The 16,601-nt window shown below is 37.4% G+C and overlaps 1 protein-coding gene and 1 long non-coding RNA gene across 2 annotated transcripts in view; both read left to right on the forward strand.

Moving 5' to 3' along the window:
* The first annotated feature begins 489 nt into the window (after positions 1–489).
* Positions 490–3,659, forward strand: LOC127869403 (uncharacterized). The gene is made up of 5 exons (XR_008044542.1): positions 490–600; positions 1,506–1,605; positions 1,774–1,860; positions 3,211–3,347; positions 3,573–3,659. It is a non-coding gene; the product is annotated as an uncharacterized LOC127869403 (long non-coding RNA).
* A 520-nt stretch (positions 3,660–4,179) lies between these two features.
* LOC127870196 (zonadhesin-like) overlaps positions 4,180–16,601 on the forward strand; it is a 54,192-nt gene continuing 41,770 nt past the window's right edge. Inside the window, exons 1-7 of the mRNA XM_052412852.1 lie at positions 4,180–4,271; positions 4,651–4,750; positions 5,793–6,008; positions 6,570–6,749; positions 13,372–14,208; positions 15,129–15,782; positions 16,082–16,119. Of these exons, the coding sequence (XP_052268812.1) occupies positions 4,675–4,750; positions 5,793–6,008; positions 6,570–6,749; positions 13,372–14,208; positions 15,129–15,782; positions 16,082–16,119 (2,001 nt within the window). The 5' untranslated portion in view covers positions 4,180–4,271; positions 4,651–4,674. The remainder of the gene's footprint in view (positions 4,272–4,650; positions 4,751–5,792; positions 6,009–6,569; positions 6,750–13,371; positions 14,209–15,128; positions 15,783–16,081; positions 16,120–16,601) is intronic.

A 16,601-nucleotide genomic window follows, 5' to 3' on the forward strand; every position in this document is an offset into this window, starting at 1 on the left:
TTTACAGGTAATATAACAGAAAACAAAGAAGTAACATAACAGAAAATTCAATCACACGAATTTACATTTTAAGTGTATTAGGTGTTTATTGACAACAGGAACATTGAACTTACGCTCTATGACCATTTTCAGGTTGTTATCAGGACTCTTTCGGATTTCACGCTTGTCACGTTAACCAAACCTGTGTATATGACGGATGTTTACCCGGTTTCCTTGGTCCTAAATGCACACCATGTCAATCATTCGTACCGGTACGTATTTATTTTAATAAGTTGTAAGGCAATCTTTATACAAAAGTATTTTGCAACAAAATATTCCTCATGAAATTTTAAACCATGTGTTTATATATTTAAAATCATGGTATTCAGGCTAAATATGTTTTGTTATTTTTCAAGGTACTGCATATGATAAGGTAACATTACGTTGTTCGTAACATATAATATAGTGTTACCATTTCAATTCAGAATTGCGACAGCTGTTTGGCAATGGCAGGATCGTCCAAGGTAGATTGTGTAACTTGTGCCAGGGGATATTATCGCAACTTAGACGGGACACAGTGCTGTAGCAACTCAGGATGCGATTCGTGCACTGGAACAAATAGTAAGTATTGTGTGGAAACATCAACATGATCCGAACCTTCACGAAACAATATTCACGTGGTGAATACGCAATCAAAGATATTTTCGATGTCGGGCATAATCTTGAAAGATAGCGGAACTTATTTGAAACTAAAGGGGCACATACAGGCATGCGCTTGTAAATGAAATGGTAAATAACATGTTAACAGCATGAAATTGGTAATTGTATTAAGTTTATGTGCAGTATAGAAGATGTATACATTATATTGAGGTAAATTAGAAATTGCATAATATGTATTGATAATGGTTAATTATGTAATATGTAATGTTCTTAAGTGAAATATTTGTGTTATTTTTGAATTCCTAAAGGCATAAAAGAGCAGCGACAAACGTATAGAACTTTTGGTTTGGTTGCATACAATGGTTTATATTTTTGCAGGCACTGTTTGAAACTATCCCTGCTATAGAACAATTAAAACAAGCAAGGGATTTCTTACCCGTGTAGTGGTAAAAATGTATACATATAAACCAATCGAATTTTGGTACACTTATCATTTTATATCAAAGTGCTTGTACACTATATGTACTTGAGGTCATTGAAGTATAGCCTATATTTAAAATATATATGGAGATATGCATCAGTTATTTAAGTTTTGGCTTTTAATTTATTCAAGCCAAGCAAAATAGATATTGGCTATTAATGGTTCAAATGATCCCTACATTAATTATAAGCTCGGATTGTTTGCTATGTTTTATTGTTCGGGCGCATGTTATACTAGTTCTGTATGTCATTAACTGAAAACTAGTGCAAAATGTCTTAAGACTCCGCATAGCTGATATTGAGGTTTATGAAGCGAAAAAAATATCATTGAATAATCATAAAACGCCACTAACATACTGCTGTTTGTATAATATTTTATATTTCAGATGCCGTTTGCTCTGTCTGTAAGCCAGGATGGTTTCTCTACCAAACCTCATGTGACCAGTGTGGTACCACTTGCGTATCACCATCAAATGGAACGGCGAGGTACGTTACACATGAAATGTTGAAATAGTTTTTATTTGTAAATAAACATGGTACACATTGTAGTTCTGTTGTTGTTGTTTTTAACAAACTTTTGTCATCTTTAAACTTAAACAATATTTCCAGCGTATCAATCGGCTACGGTTCTATTTTATTTTTGTATATTTACAGGTGTGACCCGGTAACCGGTAGTTGCTACTATGGATGTCAACCAAACTACCACGGTAGCAAGTGTCAACGACTCTGCAATCTAGCCAAGTATGTTTTAGAAACACAGTCACAGAGACGTGAAAAAACATGATTGATGCTTAGGGCTTATTTCAGCAATTTGGTAAAATCTTTTTTTTCACATTTTGCGCAAGCTTCAAATTTTAAAGACGTCGTACACCAGATGTCTCTCTTTTAAATAGCATGTATCCAATTATCATTATCATCATCATCATCATCATCATCATCATCATCATCATCATCATCATCATCATCATCATCATCATCATCATCGTCACGTGACTTGCCCATGCTTGAAACGCGTTTTCAATAAAGCACACTTGCTCAAATTTCATCAATTTTATAAGAAAATATTCTACATTTTGTTCAATTTCTTCGTTTAAATTTCGCACCAAGCTATCACGTAACCGTAAAAAGTTCTAGAAAAGGAAAGCGCGATATTTTAAATATTCCACATAACGGAAGCGATCCGCAGCGTTTAAAAGTAAATTAATACTCAAATGATGGTTTTATAAACCATATAGCTATCGTCAGTAATGCTTTAGTATCAATTTAAATGCGGATTTATAGTAAAACAAGTGAAATAAGTAAAAGTGTTTACAGAGGCTTTGTATGGCTTACAATGGCTTTAACTGCATGCATGTCAATAAGAAGACAGGTATTTCTAAAAAATGTGTTATATATTGAAAGAAACTGGTAGTTGGCAGTAAGTTGAGTCAAGACGGCATTTTTTTGAGTCATGATGACATTATGATGGATCAAGTTAACATTTTGTTGGGTTAATTAAAGATTATATTTGGTTAAGTTGACAGTATAAATGGGTTGATTTAACATTATGTTTGGTTAAGTTGACATTTGTTGGGTTAAGTTGACATTACGGTAGGTTAAGTTAAGATTATGTTGGGTTAAATTTACATAATGTTGGTTAAAATTGACATTATTTTGTGACTTCATACCGATAGTAAAATAATCCTTCATCGAACACTTTAGGAAGTTAGCCTGTAAGTATACAGTGCTTTTCATCAACTAAACGGCGTCTGTCCACTCAGTAAGGAAGTAACGTCAATTTTGTGCAGTCATGATACGGTGACCATACAAGCCTCGTTCTGGAACAACTGGGCTTCATGCATGTGCGTAAAGTGTCGTCCCATATTAGCCTGTGCAGTCCGCAAAGTCTAAGCAGGGACTACACTTTCCGCCCACACTGAATTTTAGTTTAGAATAGACTTTCTTCAAACTAAAACTTTCATAAGAGAGGAAACTGTCTTCCTTGATAACTTGTTGGACTACACAGGCTAATCTGGGAACAACAATTTAGGAACATGCAGTATGCCCAGTTTTCACAGAACGCGGCACATACGCACCTTGTATACCTTACAGCTGCATCACCTGTACCTACAACGAGCCCTCAGACAACTTGACCTGCGCTGTCTGTGTTGCTGGAAGATACGGCCCCTACTGTATATCATGCAACAGTAACTGTCTGAGAGACACCGGAGACATATGCATTCACAACGGTAAGTAAATACAACAGTCAAAACATGCTAGCCCTAAGTCGCGAATGGCGCCACTATAATAAACATAAAATTATCTTTAATGAACGTAGATTGTATTTTTAAAACCTAGTTTTTGTAAGTGTTAAAATAATGGACAGAAAAAAAACTAACATGTCGAAGCAAGTATTGAAACAGACCTTACTATAATAGACACGTGTTATATATATGAAGTTTTTTAATATCTAGGTACATGCTTAGACGGATGCAGACCGGGTTACAGGGGTGATAAATGTGATGTGTCATGTGAGGCTACACTCGGTCTTTCAAACTGTGTCGTGTGTGACAGATACCAATTTGCGTAAGTGGTTGTGTTGCGAACGTTTATGTACTGGTTTATTTCAGCTAACATACTTAGCGATCTTTTCGACGGTAGGTTTATGGTTTACTCAGTTTTATTACATTAAGAACATAATTTCCAGATGTTGCTGTTTTTTGTATTAAAAGTATATTATTAAAAAGTTGTATATGGATTTAAACAATAGACGTAACAAAAATGACAAAGAAAATACTACATGCTATGTTGTATAAACTTAAAACGTTCACTACCCAATAAATTACGAGACGGTTACACGCTTGAAAAACGTGAATACATTACAAAAGAATTTGTTTTCAAATTTCAAATGCGAACGTTAACAGATAGACAACACGAAAGACAGACAAACATGTGTGCTTGTTCCAACCAATTTAGTTTATAACAAACGCTGCTGTGACAAATATTTTTCAAAGCACAAATGTATAAGGCCGGTAGCAACAAACCATGCAATGCTTACTTATTCGTCTTACAGATGCACTGTTTGCAAGCCTGGGTTTCATGGCTCTCAATGTCAATTACCATGCGGAGTCAACTGTGTGGCGGTCGGTGGCGCAAGATACTGCAATATATCGGTATAGTTTCCTTAATATTGTACGCATAATTCATACCAAATTATTATAGATATTATAAGAAAATTGAAAGCAGTTCCTAATCATGATTTAGTAATGCTGAATAGTCAGTGAACGATCCTTTGGTAATGCCAATAACACGAAAGAGACAGGGAATATGTTAATCACGGCATGTAATTTCTTTCTCTTGAAACTTGAATAGACATGCATCTTTCTATGTCTATTTGATACGACATGAATAGCACATTTTTAAAATAAGTACACACAAAAAGTTATATACAAATATAGGTGCATCCACTGGTAACAAAAAAACAATAAGCAAAGGAGAAGTGCAGTTATAACTAAAATAACACAATTTTAAAAGTTGTATCGTACATTTAAGGACGGCACATGCAGAGACGGTTGTATGCCTACCTACTACAGACACGACTGCAGTGGATCTTGTCCGAACTGTGGATACGACGTTTGCCATAGAACCACCGGTAGGTGTGCAGTTTCATACGGTGTACTCTGTGTATTGAATTGTTGACCTCTTGTTGAAAAGGGCGAGTACCCGAGAACACGATATGAAGGAGCAAAATCACGAAACGAGAACAGGACAGCAGATATTAGGACGCGACATCGCGCTATAACCTTCATTATATGGGGTTCTCGCCTTTGTAATCCTGAGGGCGACAGTGCGAGACGAAGAGTGGCCCTAACAGTTACCCCATAGAACCTGAATATTATCAATGTTACTATTCGATATACAAATTATAGATTTGGTTAGGTTTACTATTTCGATTCTAATAATGTTTCTTTGTAGAGTCTCTTATTGATGGTTTTATGTGTCTTGGCTTGAAATATCGAAAGATTTACATGTATTGTTATTAATGATGTCCATTATATTGCTAATATTGAGGAGGTTCATTCAAATATTACTCAATCTAATATCATGAAGACTTAAAATGACAATAACAACTTAAATTAAGTATCAGAAAAACCGTAATGTTATAAAAACATATCAAGTTTATAACTTCTCAAAAATAACATAACGGCAATCAACAAATATATTAAAGCTTATCTAGATCTTAACAACACAGAATTTGATGTGCGAACAACGCTGAACAAGAAGTATCACTTATACTGTCTAATACGATTACGTACTACGCGCATGATGTTCATTCCTGTAATGTTGGATAGTACACTTCGTTAAAAAATCGCTTTTATACGTGAAGAATCAATGTAGGTCGTATATGTTTTCGATATGATTATGTACATTACTTTGCAATAGTATTTGAATCAAATACAAATGATGGATGCATTTGAATACAACACTAGCGAGAGATAAAATGACAAAAACTGTGTAAAATTGAACACACCATGCCATTAACACAACCTACATGCATGGGATTATTCCAAACTACCAATACAAATAAGCTGTCGAATATCAACAATTACAATTACCCTGATCACGGGATTGCGACATGTCGAATAAACCGTTAGAAAAAACTCATGTGTGTCCCTTATGTATTTCCACTAAAGGTACCTGTTTGAACGCCATCTGTGACAGCGGCTTCTACGGAGAGACATGTAACCAGTCCTGCCCTGTTAACTGCGGTTCGGATCCGAATGGCAACGCGTATTGTAACTTCACTTCCGGTGACTGCACGTATGGCTGCCGGGACGGCTACTATGGAGCGAAGTGCACGCTCGGATGTTCCCAATTCTGTAAAAGAAGCCCCGCAAATACAGAGAAGGGTACGTTTTTTAATAGAAAGTGTTCATTATGTCACTAATCTGCAGTGTATGGCATTTCAATGTGCGCGATTCATTTTTTTTATTAATAATCGCCAGAAATGTTCTTCATTTTCTTAACAATCGTCTTTTCTTTCATGATCGTACATAGCTTTCGATTTACCAACGGATGTTTACCTATTTTAAGGTTATTGTCTCCATTTTTCCTAGGTTATATTAGATTTATGCGTCTCGCTGTTTGTCCAATGTCCTATTGACATTCTAGCGGAACAGCTTTTGGTATATAATGTCTTCATTAAACATCATAGAAACAAGTAAACCTCTTGTTCTATTATTAGAAAAAAAAACAGTTCGATTTCATCTGAAAAAAAGGTTTGTTATTGTATATAGTAAAATAAATATTAATCCAGTCGATTGTTAAAAATAGTATATATATCAGTGTTCTTACTCGCGCTATTTCAGATAATACGTCATATACCATCCCCTAGACTGATAAAATATTTTGTTATCATTGACTAGTCCATATACCTTATGGTGACATAAATCTTTCTTTGCATACGAAAGGTCCCCTCTGCAATCAAGCCACTGGAAATTGCGTGTACGCGTGTGAGCCTGGCTCCTACACGCCGACATGCCGCGAAGTTTGTCGGTCAAAATGTGTTGACAATACATGCGACATCAACTCTGGAACGTGTGCAGAGTGTGATAAAGGCGCAAACGCAGGTGTCCTGTGTCCAACCGGAAGTAAGTGGCCAATTATGCTGTCATCAAAAAATATTTGTTTTTAGATTTAATTCTCGTTTTATGCTACAAAAGAATGATGGTATTTTATGAAATTGCGAAATAATATTTTGATCTAGTTCTCAATTTTAATGGCTTTTAACACGTGGCTTTGTTGTGTGAGCTAGTTTAGACGTGTTTGTTTATGTTGTTACAATTTGCTGATATAGAGCTTCCAATAAAATGTGATATAAAATATAGAAATTATAACTCTTAATTATAATAGACTTTAGGTATAACTACGCTAGTTAAGCATATGAAAGTTAAATTATTCATGTTACATATTTGATTAACCTAAATTACATACATTCTACTAAGCAGTACTTACACCGATCATAATTAACGGCTTGATAGTAAAATGTTTTGTTGTTGTTTTGATCGACACTCATACATACGTAAACGTTAAGATTAACTAACTTTTTTTAGTAAGATAAAGTTGCTTGATAGGAGAGTTTTGCACGTGATTTCACAATGACTTCGTCGTAGCTTTAGTACTTATTAATGGTGTGTAACCCAGAGTGCTTCCTAACCATGCACGTGTTTTGCTTCCTATAGATCACCGCTTATTAACGATATATAATCATAACACATTTCCTTTGTGGTCTGTCTACCTTTCACAAACTCCGTATCAATTAACATCTTTAATTTCATAAGCATACAATCACAATACGAACTAAACTTTACATACGTTGGTAAAAAAATGCTATATTTCCTTACGTAAAATATTAAATTGTTTGACAAATACTGAAGCTTAAAATGCGCGTCTTACTTCGTATTTATTCAAATACGCGTTTTGTATGCAATAGTTCAAAAGTGTGGATGTAAGATGTAGTTACGGGTCTTAGCTTAAATTTGTATTAATCTGTTGGTCTTATTAATATGAAATATAGCTGTTCGGGTCTTGCCTCAATAAAAATCTCTCTTGTTCTGTTCTGTTCTGTCTTTTCGTCCAACATTTTCATCCATCATTTTCATCCATAGTTGCTTTTGAAATATCATCATATGCCACACGAACAAAACATCATAATGCTGTTCAAAACACCAGCCATTCATGACATCGGCACATGATACGCAGTTTCAATGACGTAATGCACACCTTTTTTCACGTGATACAATAACTTTACCACGTTATAATTGCAAACTACACATACACACTTCAATTATGTTAAAAAAATAATAATAGTGTTGCCATTAATATTCAACACCAAAATACGTGTATGTTTCAGTAATATTGTATCCGCATTCCAATGTCTAAATATTTGTTATAATTGTCAGATAACATTTGTCCTGTAAATGCGATATGAATTGAAAGTATGACTTTGTCATCGATCGAGCGCCATGCGGAAGTGGCACGCATGCGCGGTTCCAGTACATTCGCATAGACTGTGACTTCCGGTTAAGTGATGTAAACGAGGTAAGAGCATACTGCTATTTTGCGATATTTTGCGATATTTTAACTATATAACAAATGGAAATTATGTTTTACTTTGATGTGTTGTTATGTTTGATTCTTAATTTAAATAGACATGGTCATGTTGTTACGCAACGCCTTCATATCTGCTGTTTTAACGGGGGCGTGTCTTCTTCTGTTATCATGATAACCTGCCTTTTCAAAAAATCAATATGTTCAATCGCCCTAAAGGTCATCGCTACTATGTTGTTGAAAGAGACTTAAACTAAGTCGAATTTGTGTTCGTCGATTTTCACCCATAAATTAGCAAGCGTAAGTATTTAGACTTCATAGACCATAGGTTAGATTGTTTGATATGCTGCAATTCAATCGGTTTTATATTTATATTTATTTTGTGTTTCCTCGTCGTTTGTGTAATGTCCTTTAAACACATTGATCATTGCTCATTAATTGATTGAATATGTAATACATTGAAATCATATCATGTTTAGAATTGTTCTCTAGTAGAATCGTATTTTATTTTGAATATTGGACACATTATATATGTGTATAGAATTATATGAATGAATATTAAAAGACATGCTGCATGCGTTTTGCATTCCTGTCATTGATTTTGTTGATATTATTTTGTATTTTATTGCTGTTTCAAAATACTTGAACAGTAAGTGTCTTTATGTCTGTATGTACACAACATATCATTCGTATACTATGATCAAAATGTCTTAAGAATATCTCAGTATTTTCTTCATCGGAGGCTATAACTAGTTAGAAGCAGTAACCCATTTTCCTGTAATGCTATCACTTGACAACGAAGTCCGTTCCCTGAATAGGCTTTTCGACGGTAACATGATAACTCATTTGTTAATATGCTGGCTTGTATATATAATTGCAATAAATAAGTACTAATATCATCACATATACTGATTGCATGAGGATGGGGTGAACTGGTACATATCTAGTTTTATACCATGTGTAACCGCTAGAAAACATTAAATATCCTGTACTAATATATTTATTTCTAAAACAATTCAGCGCTATTAACAACATTAACTTATTTTTATAATATTGAGATATTAACTTACCTAGATAATCAAGTAAAATGTAAGCAACTGCCTTATTGTCATGTTTGTTTTTTTTTCATCTGAACATGTGCCTTTCATACCCAATATATCTTCCACTTGACTCCTGAAAAACGTGTACTAATTTGACGTAAATTAAGTTCATCTGTAAAAAAATAACAGCAATAAAAACAATACACAAGTCATTAAGGAGGGTTTATGAGCACAACATTGTAAAAACAATATTCAAATCGTCCGAATTCCCATTGCATTCTTAATAGTCGTACAGTCTTGTACTAATACCTTTATGTATAATTAAATAATCCGCAAGGACCCCTTGTTGAATAAAACAACATCTATAACGCATGTATTTTTGGTTCTTCGCGCAGAAGTATGACAAACAACAGTTTAAAGCTTTAAATTATTCAATCGATCGCAATATTCACATTGCATGAAGTCATGTGAAGATGCATTACGTAATTTCAGTTTGAAATCGATTTTTTCTTTTCAATAACACATTTATTAACTAACGTTCGCTGAAACACTAGCCATCTATCACAAATTAAAATTTGAAACATACATGGCGACAATACGGATTGATGATTTGTCAACAAAAGATAACTCTTACTCATAAGTAAAGTATATTCAGCTAGATTTCTTCCCCTTTCATATATGAACATATGAAACTACACATAAGCATGCAAAAATATCTTGCAATAATATATTTATATAACATTCATATGTCATATTTAACAAATTAACTGACTTGTGCAGCAAAATAACAAAGAAAGCGATGTCAGCGTAATTTTCTATATTAACATCGAACACGGCAACAGTCCTAATATAATAGCATTGACGTAATTAACACATCTGGATAACGCGGTAATTAATAACCTAAGGTGCATCAATGATAAATTAACAAAAATGCTCAGATTTCAACACATTTAACGCGGGTTGCCATCATGACGCTGTGCGTGTTTGCTTTTCAGCGTGCAGTGTGGGTAAATTTGGGACATTCTGTAATGAAGATTGTCCCGGCGGCGCTCAGTGTTGGAATCGAACCTGCAACCGCTACACCAGCACTTGCATTGGGTGCGTGGTGGGCAGATGGGGCGACATTTGTAACCGCACGTGCCCAAACTGCGTGAACGGACTGTGTGAGCAGAGCACCGGCTTCTGCCAGCTAGGATGTGTCAATGGTTACTATGGCGACAATTGTAACTACAGATGCGACGACCGATGCACGGTGTGTAACCGAGTGAATGGAACCTGCGAGGTGTGCAACGTTGGTACATTCGGTGACACGTGTCAGCGTAACTGCAGCGCCAACTGTGTTTCTGACCCTGGGCAGAATTTCAGCACGTGCGCGAAAGAGAACGGTGGACTGCACTAGCGGCGCATGCAAGCCCGGGTTCTTTGCCCCACACTGTGGCCTGACATGCAGTCAAACCTGCGCGGAGAGAAGCCTCGATGTGCAAGTGTGTGAAATAAATACCGGGGACTGTCTGTACGGATGTGACGATGGGTTTTATAACCCCACGTGCGCCCATCCATGTAGTACCACGTGCAGGAATAAACGATGCGTGAATGCCGGAAACAACTGCGTGGACGGGTGTGTCGATGAATACTACAACTTCCCGACCTGTGACACGCGCTGCAACTCAAAATGTGTCAACTCCACGTGCGATGACGTCGGTGGCGCCTGTAGCTACGGATGTCGCGTCGGTTACTATGGAAACCAATGCCAGTTGACGTGTCCCTCGAACAACACTTGTGTTAACTATACGTGCGACAGAATGCTCGGGTATTGCAGAGAATGTGACCTGCCTAAACCCGGATTCCAGTGCAGAGAGGCTGGTAGGTGTTGGCACGGGAATCAGAGAAAACAACCGCGCTTTCATTAGTGCTTGCATGGCGCTAATCTGCTTTTCGTCAACCATGCTTTGTTTAACTCTATAGACAGTTCAGTTTGACATGTGTTTTATTTTAGCTCTTTCTTTTACCAATAACCTATTTAATAGCTTAGACTAACCTTTTTTTATTGTTTATCTGATTTTGCTTTCTCAATGCCCGTTTTGTTTATTTACTCGATACGCTCTACTTCCAATGTAAGGGGAATTAACTTACTACAATTGCACTAATCTAACCTCCATCTCATTTTATTCCATTAAGTATATGAGCTTCGCAGTGAAACACGGGGTTTCATGCATGTACTGAACGTGTCGTCCCAGGTTAGCCTGTGTAGTTATAATAAAACATTTTACCAAACTCCATTCAGTCTCTCGGTCGTTCTAGGACCAATCTAAATTACAGATAACCGCTTTAGGCAGGTGTTTCTGTTTCTCAACTGTTCAGAATATAGTTTAAAACAAATTCATAAATTTCATAACCACCACTTTTTAAAATTGTTCAATAATTAAATCCATTTTGCACAACCATTATTAATTTCTACGACAAAACTAGGGTTGCTATTTTTTATGGGAGTTCAAAATACCACAAAAATACATTCAGTTTGAATCAAAGCTATAATTGAATTATTATTACTATTAAAACTAGATTGAGGTTATCACTTTCGCAGCCAAAACATATAAAATACCTCATTAAAAACCTCCAAGAAAATGAAGACTTATCAATCCCGGGTCTGGACTTGTTTTGGAATTGTTAACAACAGTGAATGGGTAAATTCCCGCGTGTTTTTTTGTCGTGAAGTTGTGAAATGTGTCTGTCCGTCGGATGTACGTCTACACAAAATGTCTTCACCAATGTGACGTCATCAATATGTTGTCATCGTAACTGGAAGTTTAACAGCACAACATCCGCAATGCAATGCGAGGTAATCTACACACATTTAACATTAATTACCCGCCATTGAAGTGCCGCATATGAGACAATAACAAATAGGTGTAAGGGTTTTGTGTAAATTTCATAACATCAGAGTTATAGGAAGGAAAATATCGTACATTCTGATATTGATCTATATTGCTGTATCCGGCACTGCAATGAGTTGAGTGTGTCCATACGATTTTTCATCATATTTAATAATCCATTATTTTCCTGAAAACCAGAATATAATTAAAGGGGACAGAAAATAACAACTCAGGGGAATGTATCAACAAGCGCTACATAAAAATTCAAGTTTCTACACTGTGTATGAGTGTCGAGTATAACTAACCACGGTAATCCGCAGCGTAAGTGCGCAATATGATTATGGCACGCGTCGTGCAAAAAAACGATCTTATGGCATATGCGTACAGCGAAGCTACAGACCAGCCTGCGCATGCATGAAATCAGGGTCCATATTCACCAACCCATTCTTAGACTTAGGATAAAGAATACTTTTCGACTCAATAAAAAACCCTTAAAATAGTGATTTTGTCATTACGTATTGTTCTTAGCAAACAATATGTTATTATTCTGTCAATCTAGACGGTAACTAAGTTTCAGAACATTACAATTTATATACTTTATTTTCTCAAGACTATGAATCGGTTGGTGAGTACGGCCCCGGACTGGAAGTATCCTTTCCGCTTCTTACACGGCCCGCGGTCCAATAGCGGACATGGGAGCCCATGGCAGGACTGCGCAGGCTGTTTTGAACCTACGCTGGCAGTATATAACATGAGAACCATAGTTTAATTGATTTCCTTTCAATTGATGTATGTGCCTGGAAACTATGTTAATAACTGTGCGTTCGTACATCTGCGCCGTGTCGTCTTTTTATGTGTCTCTGATATAATACACTATAATACATATTAATAAGTCAGCTTCTTCTCTCAGTTTTACTTTGAGTAAATTTTTATAAATATTTCAAATTGATATTTTGCTATATTTTTTAATCCAAAACATATTTGAATGACATTTTGTTTTACTAAAAACGCTAACGTCATGTGGAGTTTCCAGGCTAACTATATAATCTAACAAAGCGGACATAATAAATTGGTTAACAGCTCGCAATAATTACTTCTGCTGCAATGAAAAAAATTTAACTTTATAATACACGATCAAATAAGATGAGTAGCTTTACCTCAGGTAATAAAATTATTTTAATTTCTAACCATATATGCCTTATTTTCGGAGAAGAGGATAATGTTAAATACTAGGTATTTCTTGGTTTCAGCATGTGATGTCGGTTTCTATGGTAACTTCTGTACCACGCCCTGTCCAGGGGGTAGCAACTGCTCAGGGAGCACATGTGAGCGATACACGGCGAGGTGCAAAGGGTGTATCAGCGGCCGTTATGGCGACCACTGTGAGAGAACATGCCCCAACTGTGCTAGTGGCGTCTGTGATCAGACTTCCGGTTTGTGCCAAGGCGCGTGCGTGGACGGCTATTTCGGGGACAAATGCGACACCCGGTGTGGAAATCGGTGCACGCGCTGTGCGCAGTTCACTGGAGCGTGTCTGGTTTGCAATGTCGGAGCTCACGGAATTTCGTGTGAATTCAACTGCAGTACCCAGTGCCTCCCGTTGTCTTCTGGTATCATTTCCTGCAACAAGGTGAGCGGAAACTGTGACAGCAGCGCATGCGTGCCAGGATTCTATCGACCCACGTGTACCTCGTCATGCAGTTTGAATTGTAAGGATGTCGTCTGCGAACTTCAGAGCGGAAACTGCACAAACGGTTGCAACGTCGGATGGTTTGGAAGGCTGTGTGACGGCAACTGTAGCGCAAACTGCGTGAACCGGAACTGCCTGGGTGCGGCGGATAGATGCCTGGAGGGATGCGTGCCCGAAAAGTACGGTCCACAGTGCGACATTTCATGCAACTCTAACTGTTTGACAAGTGTCTGTAATGTCACCGGATACTGCACCCGCGGATGCCTGCCAGGGTGGTACGGCGACATGTGCGACCGGATGTGCAATTCCACGTGCACGGATGGACGGTGTGGCAGGACGCTGGGTGTTTGTGAAGAGTGCAGCAAGACCAATCCGTCACCGCTATGTAGAACATCCGGTTAGTATTATGAGATGTGATTTGTGACGTCGAGGTCATTGTTTAATTGTCCGTTCAAACGAAACATGTGTTCCCATAATACACAAACGTCTAAATACAAGGATTGTGTGTTTATTTAATAAACGAAAAACAGGTCACACGTGGTCTAGATATTTGTTATGAAGATCAACCGTCTAGCTTAACCTTCTCCGCATACGATTGACTTGCATCATCTAAAAACGTTACCTTGAACATTACAACGATAACGAAACATTGAACAGCACCAAAGCAACATTGTATTAAAACCAATTGTGTGCGTGTGTGTATGTGTGTGTCTGTTTTGTAGATTTACAGAACAACAGCCTTTGTATTTATTTGACGAAGAATGATAACACCACACAGTATTCCTTCTTCCAGTCACTCTGCATATAACTTTGAATATCAAATTCTTATATTTTGAAATGTGGCACGTCTTCAAATAATACTCCCATATCTTATGTCATAAGGTTATGACTAATCTTTGTGCGTTATCACAATGTAGTCTAAATTGACAGGGAGTCAGCAAGTTTTCTAACACATACTGCTACTTGAGTTTTTTTAATAACATTTCATTTTTCCCTTCGTATTCCTTCTCACTATTGTAGAAACTAGTCTTTTAGTGAGTTTGTTGTTGTGATTATTTTGGGATGTTTGAAATCTGTAATTAAAGAGTGTTTTTTTTATAATCCTAACACTATTTGCTTTTTTCTTTGACGTTAATTTACATGTTTATGTATTTTGAAAAGCACTCAATAAGCTCCTGAAAAAGTGTACTACTACTGATAAAATTTGTTCGGTAACAAGCACGTACTTATAATTACAAACTTGACTGTAGGAACAGTCGTATAAATGACACATGTCGGGGTGTTGTCTAATCCGTCTCTTTCCTGTGTTTTTTACAGCTTGTCCCGCCGGACTTACCGGAACGTTCTGCAACAGTTCATGCAGTAGCAGTTTCTGTGCCGGAAATATATGTGGCCGCTATAACGGAACCTGCATCGGTTGCGTCGTGGGTCGCTATGGAGACCAGTGTGAAAGGCAGTGTGACACCTGTCTTGCGGGGACCACGTGTCAACAGGTTGACGGACGATGTGATGGTGAATGCATGCCGGGATATTACGGCTCCTTTTGCCGACAGAGCTGTACTACGTGTATCACGTGCACTAAGTCGACCGGCCTATGCACCACATGCGCCCGCGGGCAATACGGAGAGTTGTGCCAGTACAACTGCAGTCGTGCATGTGTGCCTGTAGGGGGAATCATTTCCTGCGACATCGTAACGGCCAACTGCACTTCCGGACAGTGCACCGCCGGTTACTGGTACACGGACTGTTTTAGGTTTTGTAATCCCAATTGCGGCAGAAGTAACACGACGGGTCTGATTTCATGCGACTTCCTAACTGGTCGGTGTAGCTCGGATTGCTTGGCCGGATGGTACGGCGCCCACTGTGACCGCAAGTGCGAGTCTCTTTGCTATGACGGCAGGTGTGACCGAAACCAGGGCGTCTGTGTGGAATGTCTGAAGCCAAACCCTGACTTCAACTGTCCATCTGGACGTGAGTATTACATACGGTTTTAGGACATCAGGAATTAGGCAATAGGCATCCTTAAAAAGTATTTTTAAATATACGCGCGCGAGCGTACTTGCGCACAAACACTTAATTTACTTTGAATGTTAGCTTGGTAAAATGTTATTTTTTGTTTCGGTAATCAAGTTTCCTCAGCATTTATTTCATATTACAGTAACACTTGCGTACAACAAAAGCAGCATTATCGGTATAAAAAACCCTCAGTAAACCACCGAATCTGAACAAACAAAACAACTCACTTGAATGAAGGAATGTTGCAATTATAGAATCATTGAAATATTTTTATATGTCATTCACGGTGCTTGTAAGTAACATCATCGTGTCTCATATTGTTGTCACGGATGCAGTGTATGCGTGAGCATGCAACATAACGTATGTGCATCATATCCAGACCGGTTTTTGTCCCTATCTAATTTAATGAAGTTGCCATTGCACAGTGCATACTAACATAATTACACTAATGGCATCACTATATATATGGTACTTTCATTGTTTGTTGTGATTTCTTAACAGGTTTTAGGTCACATTTTGCTAAAACGCTGCACCATGAAATGCTGAAATAGCTTGGGGGGGGGGGGGGTTAATGTAACTGTTCCTCCGTTATAAATTGTATTTAGCCACTTTGGGAAAACGGGGCTAAATGCATGTGCTTAAAGTATCATTCAGATTAGCCTCTGCAATCCACACAGGCTAATCAGGGACGACACTTTTCGCTGTTACGGTATTTTTCGTTTGAAGAGAGTCTCTTCTAAGCGAAAATTCAGTTAAGGCGCAACGTGTCGTGCC

This window comes from Dreissena polymorpha, chromosome 2, assembly GCF_020536995.1.
Source record: "Dreissena polymorpha isolate Duluth1 chromosome 2, UMN_Dpol_1.0, whole genome shotgun sequence".
Lineage (NCBI taxonomy): Eukaryota > Metazoa > Mollusca > Bivalvia > Myida > Dreissenidae > Dreissena > Dreissena polymorpha.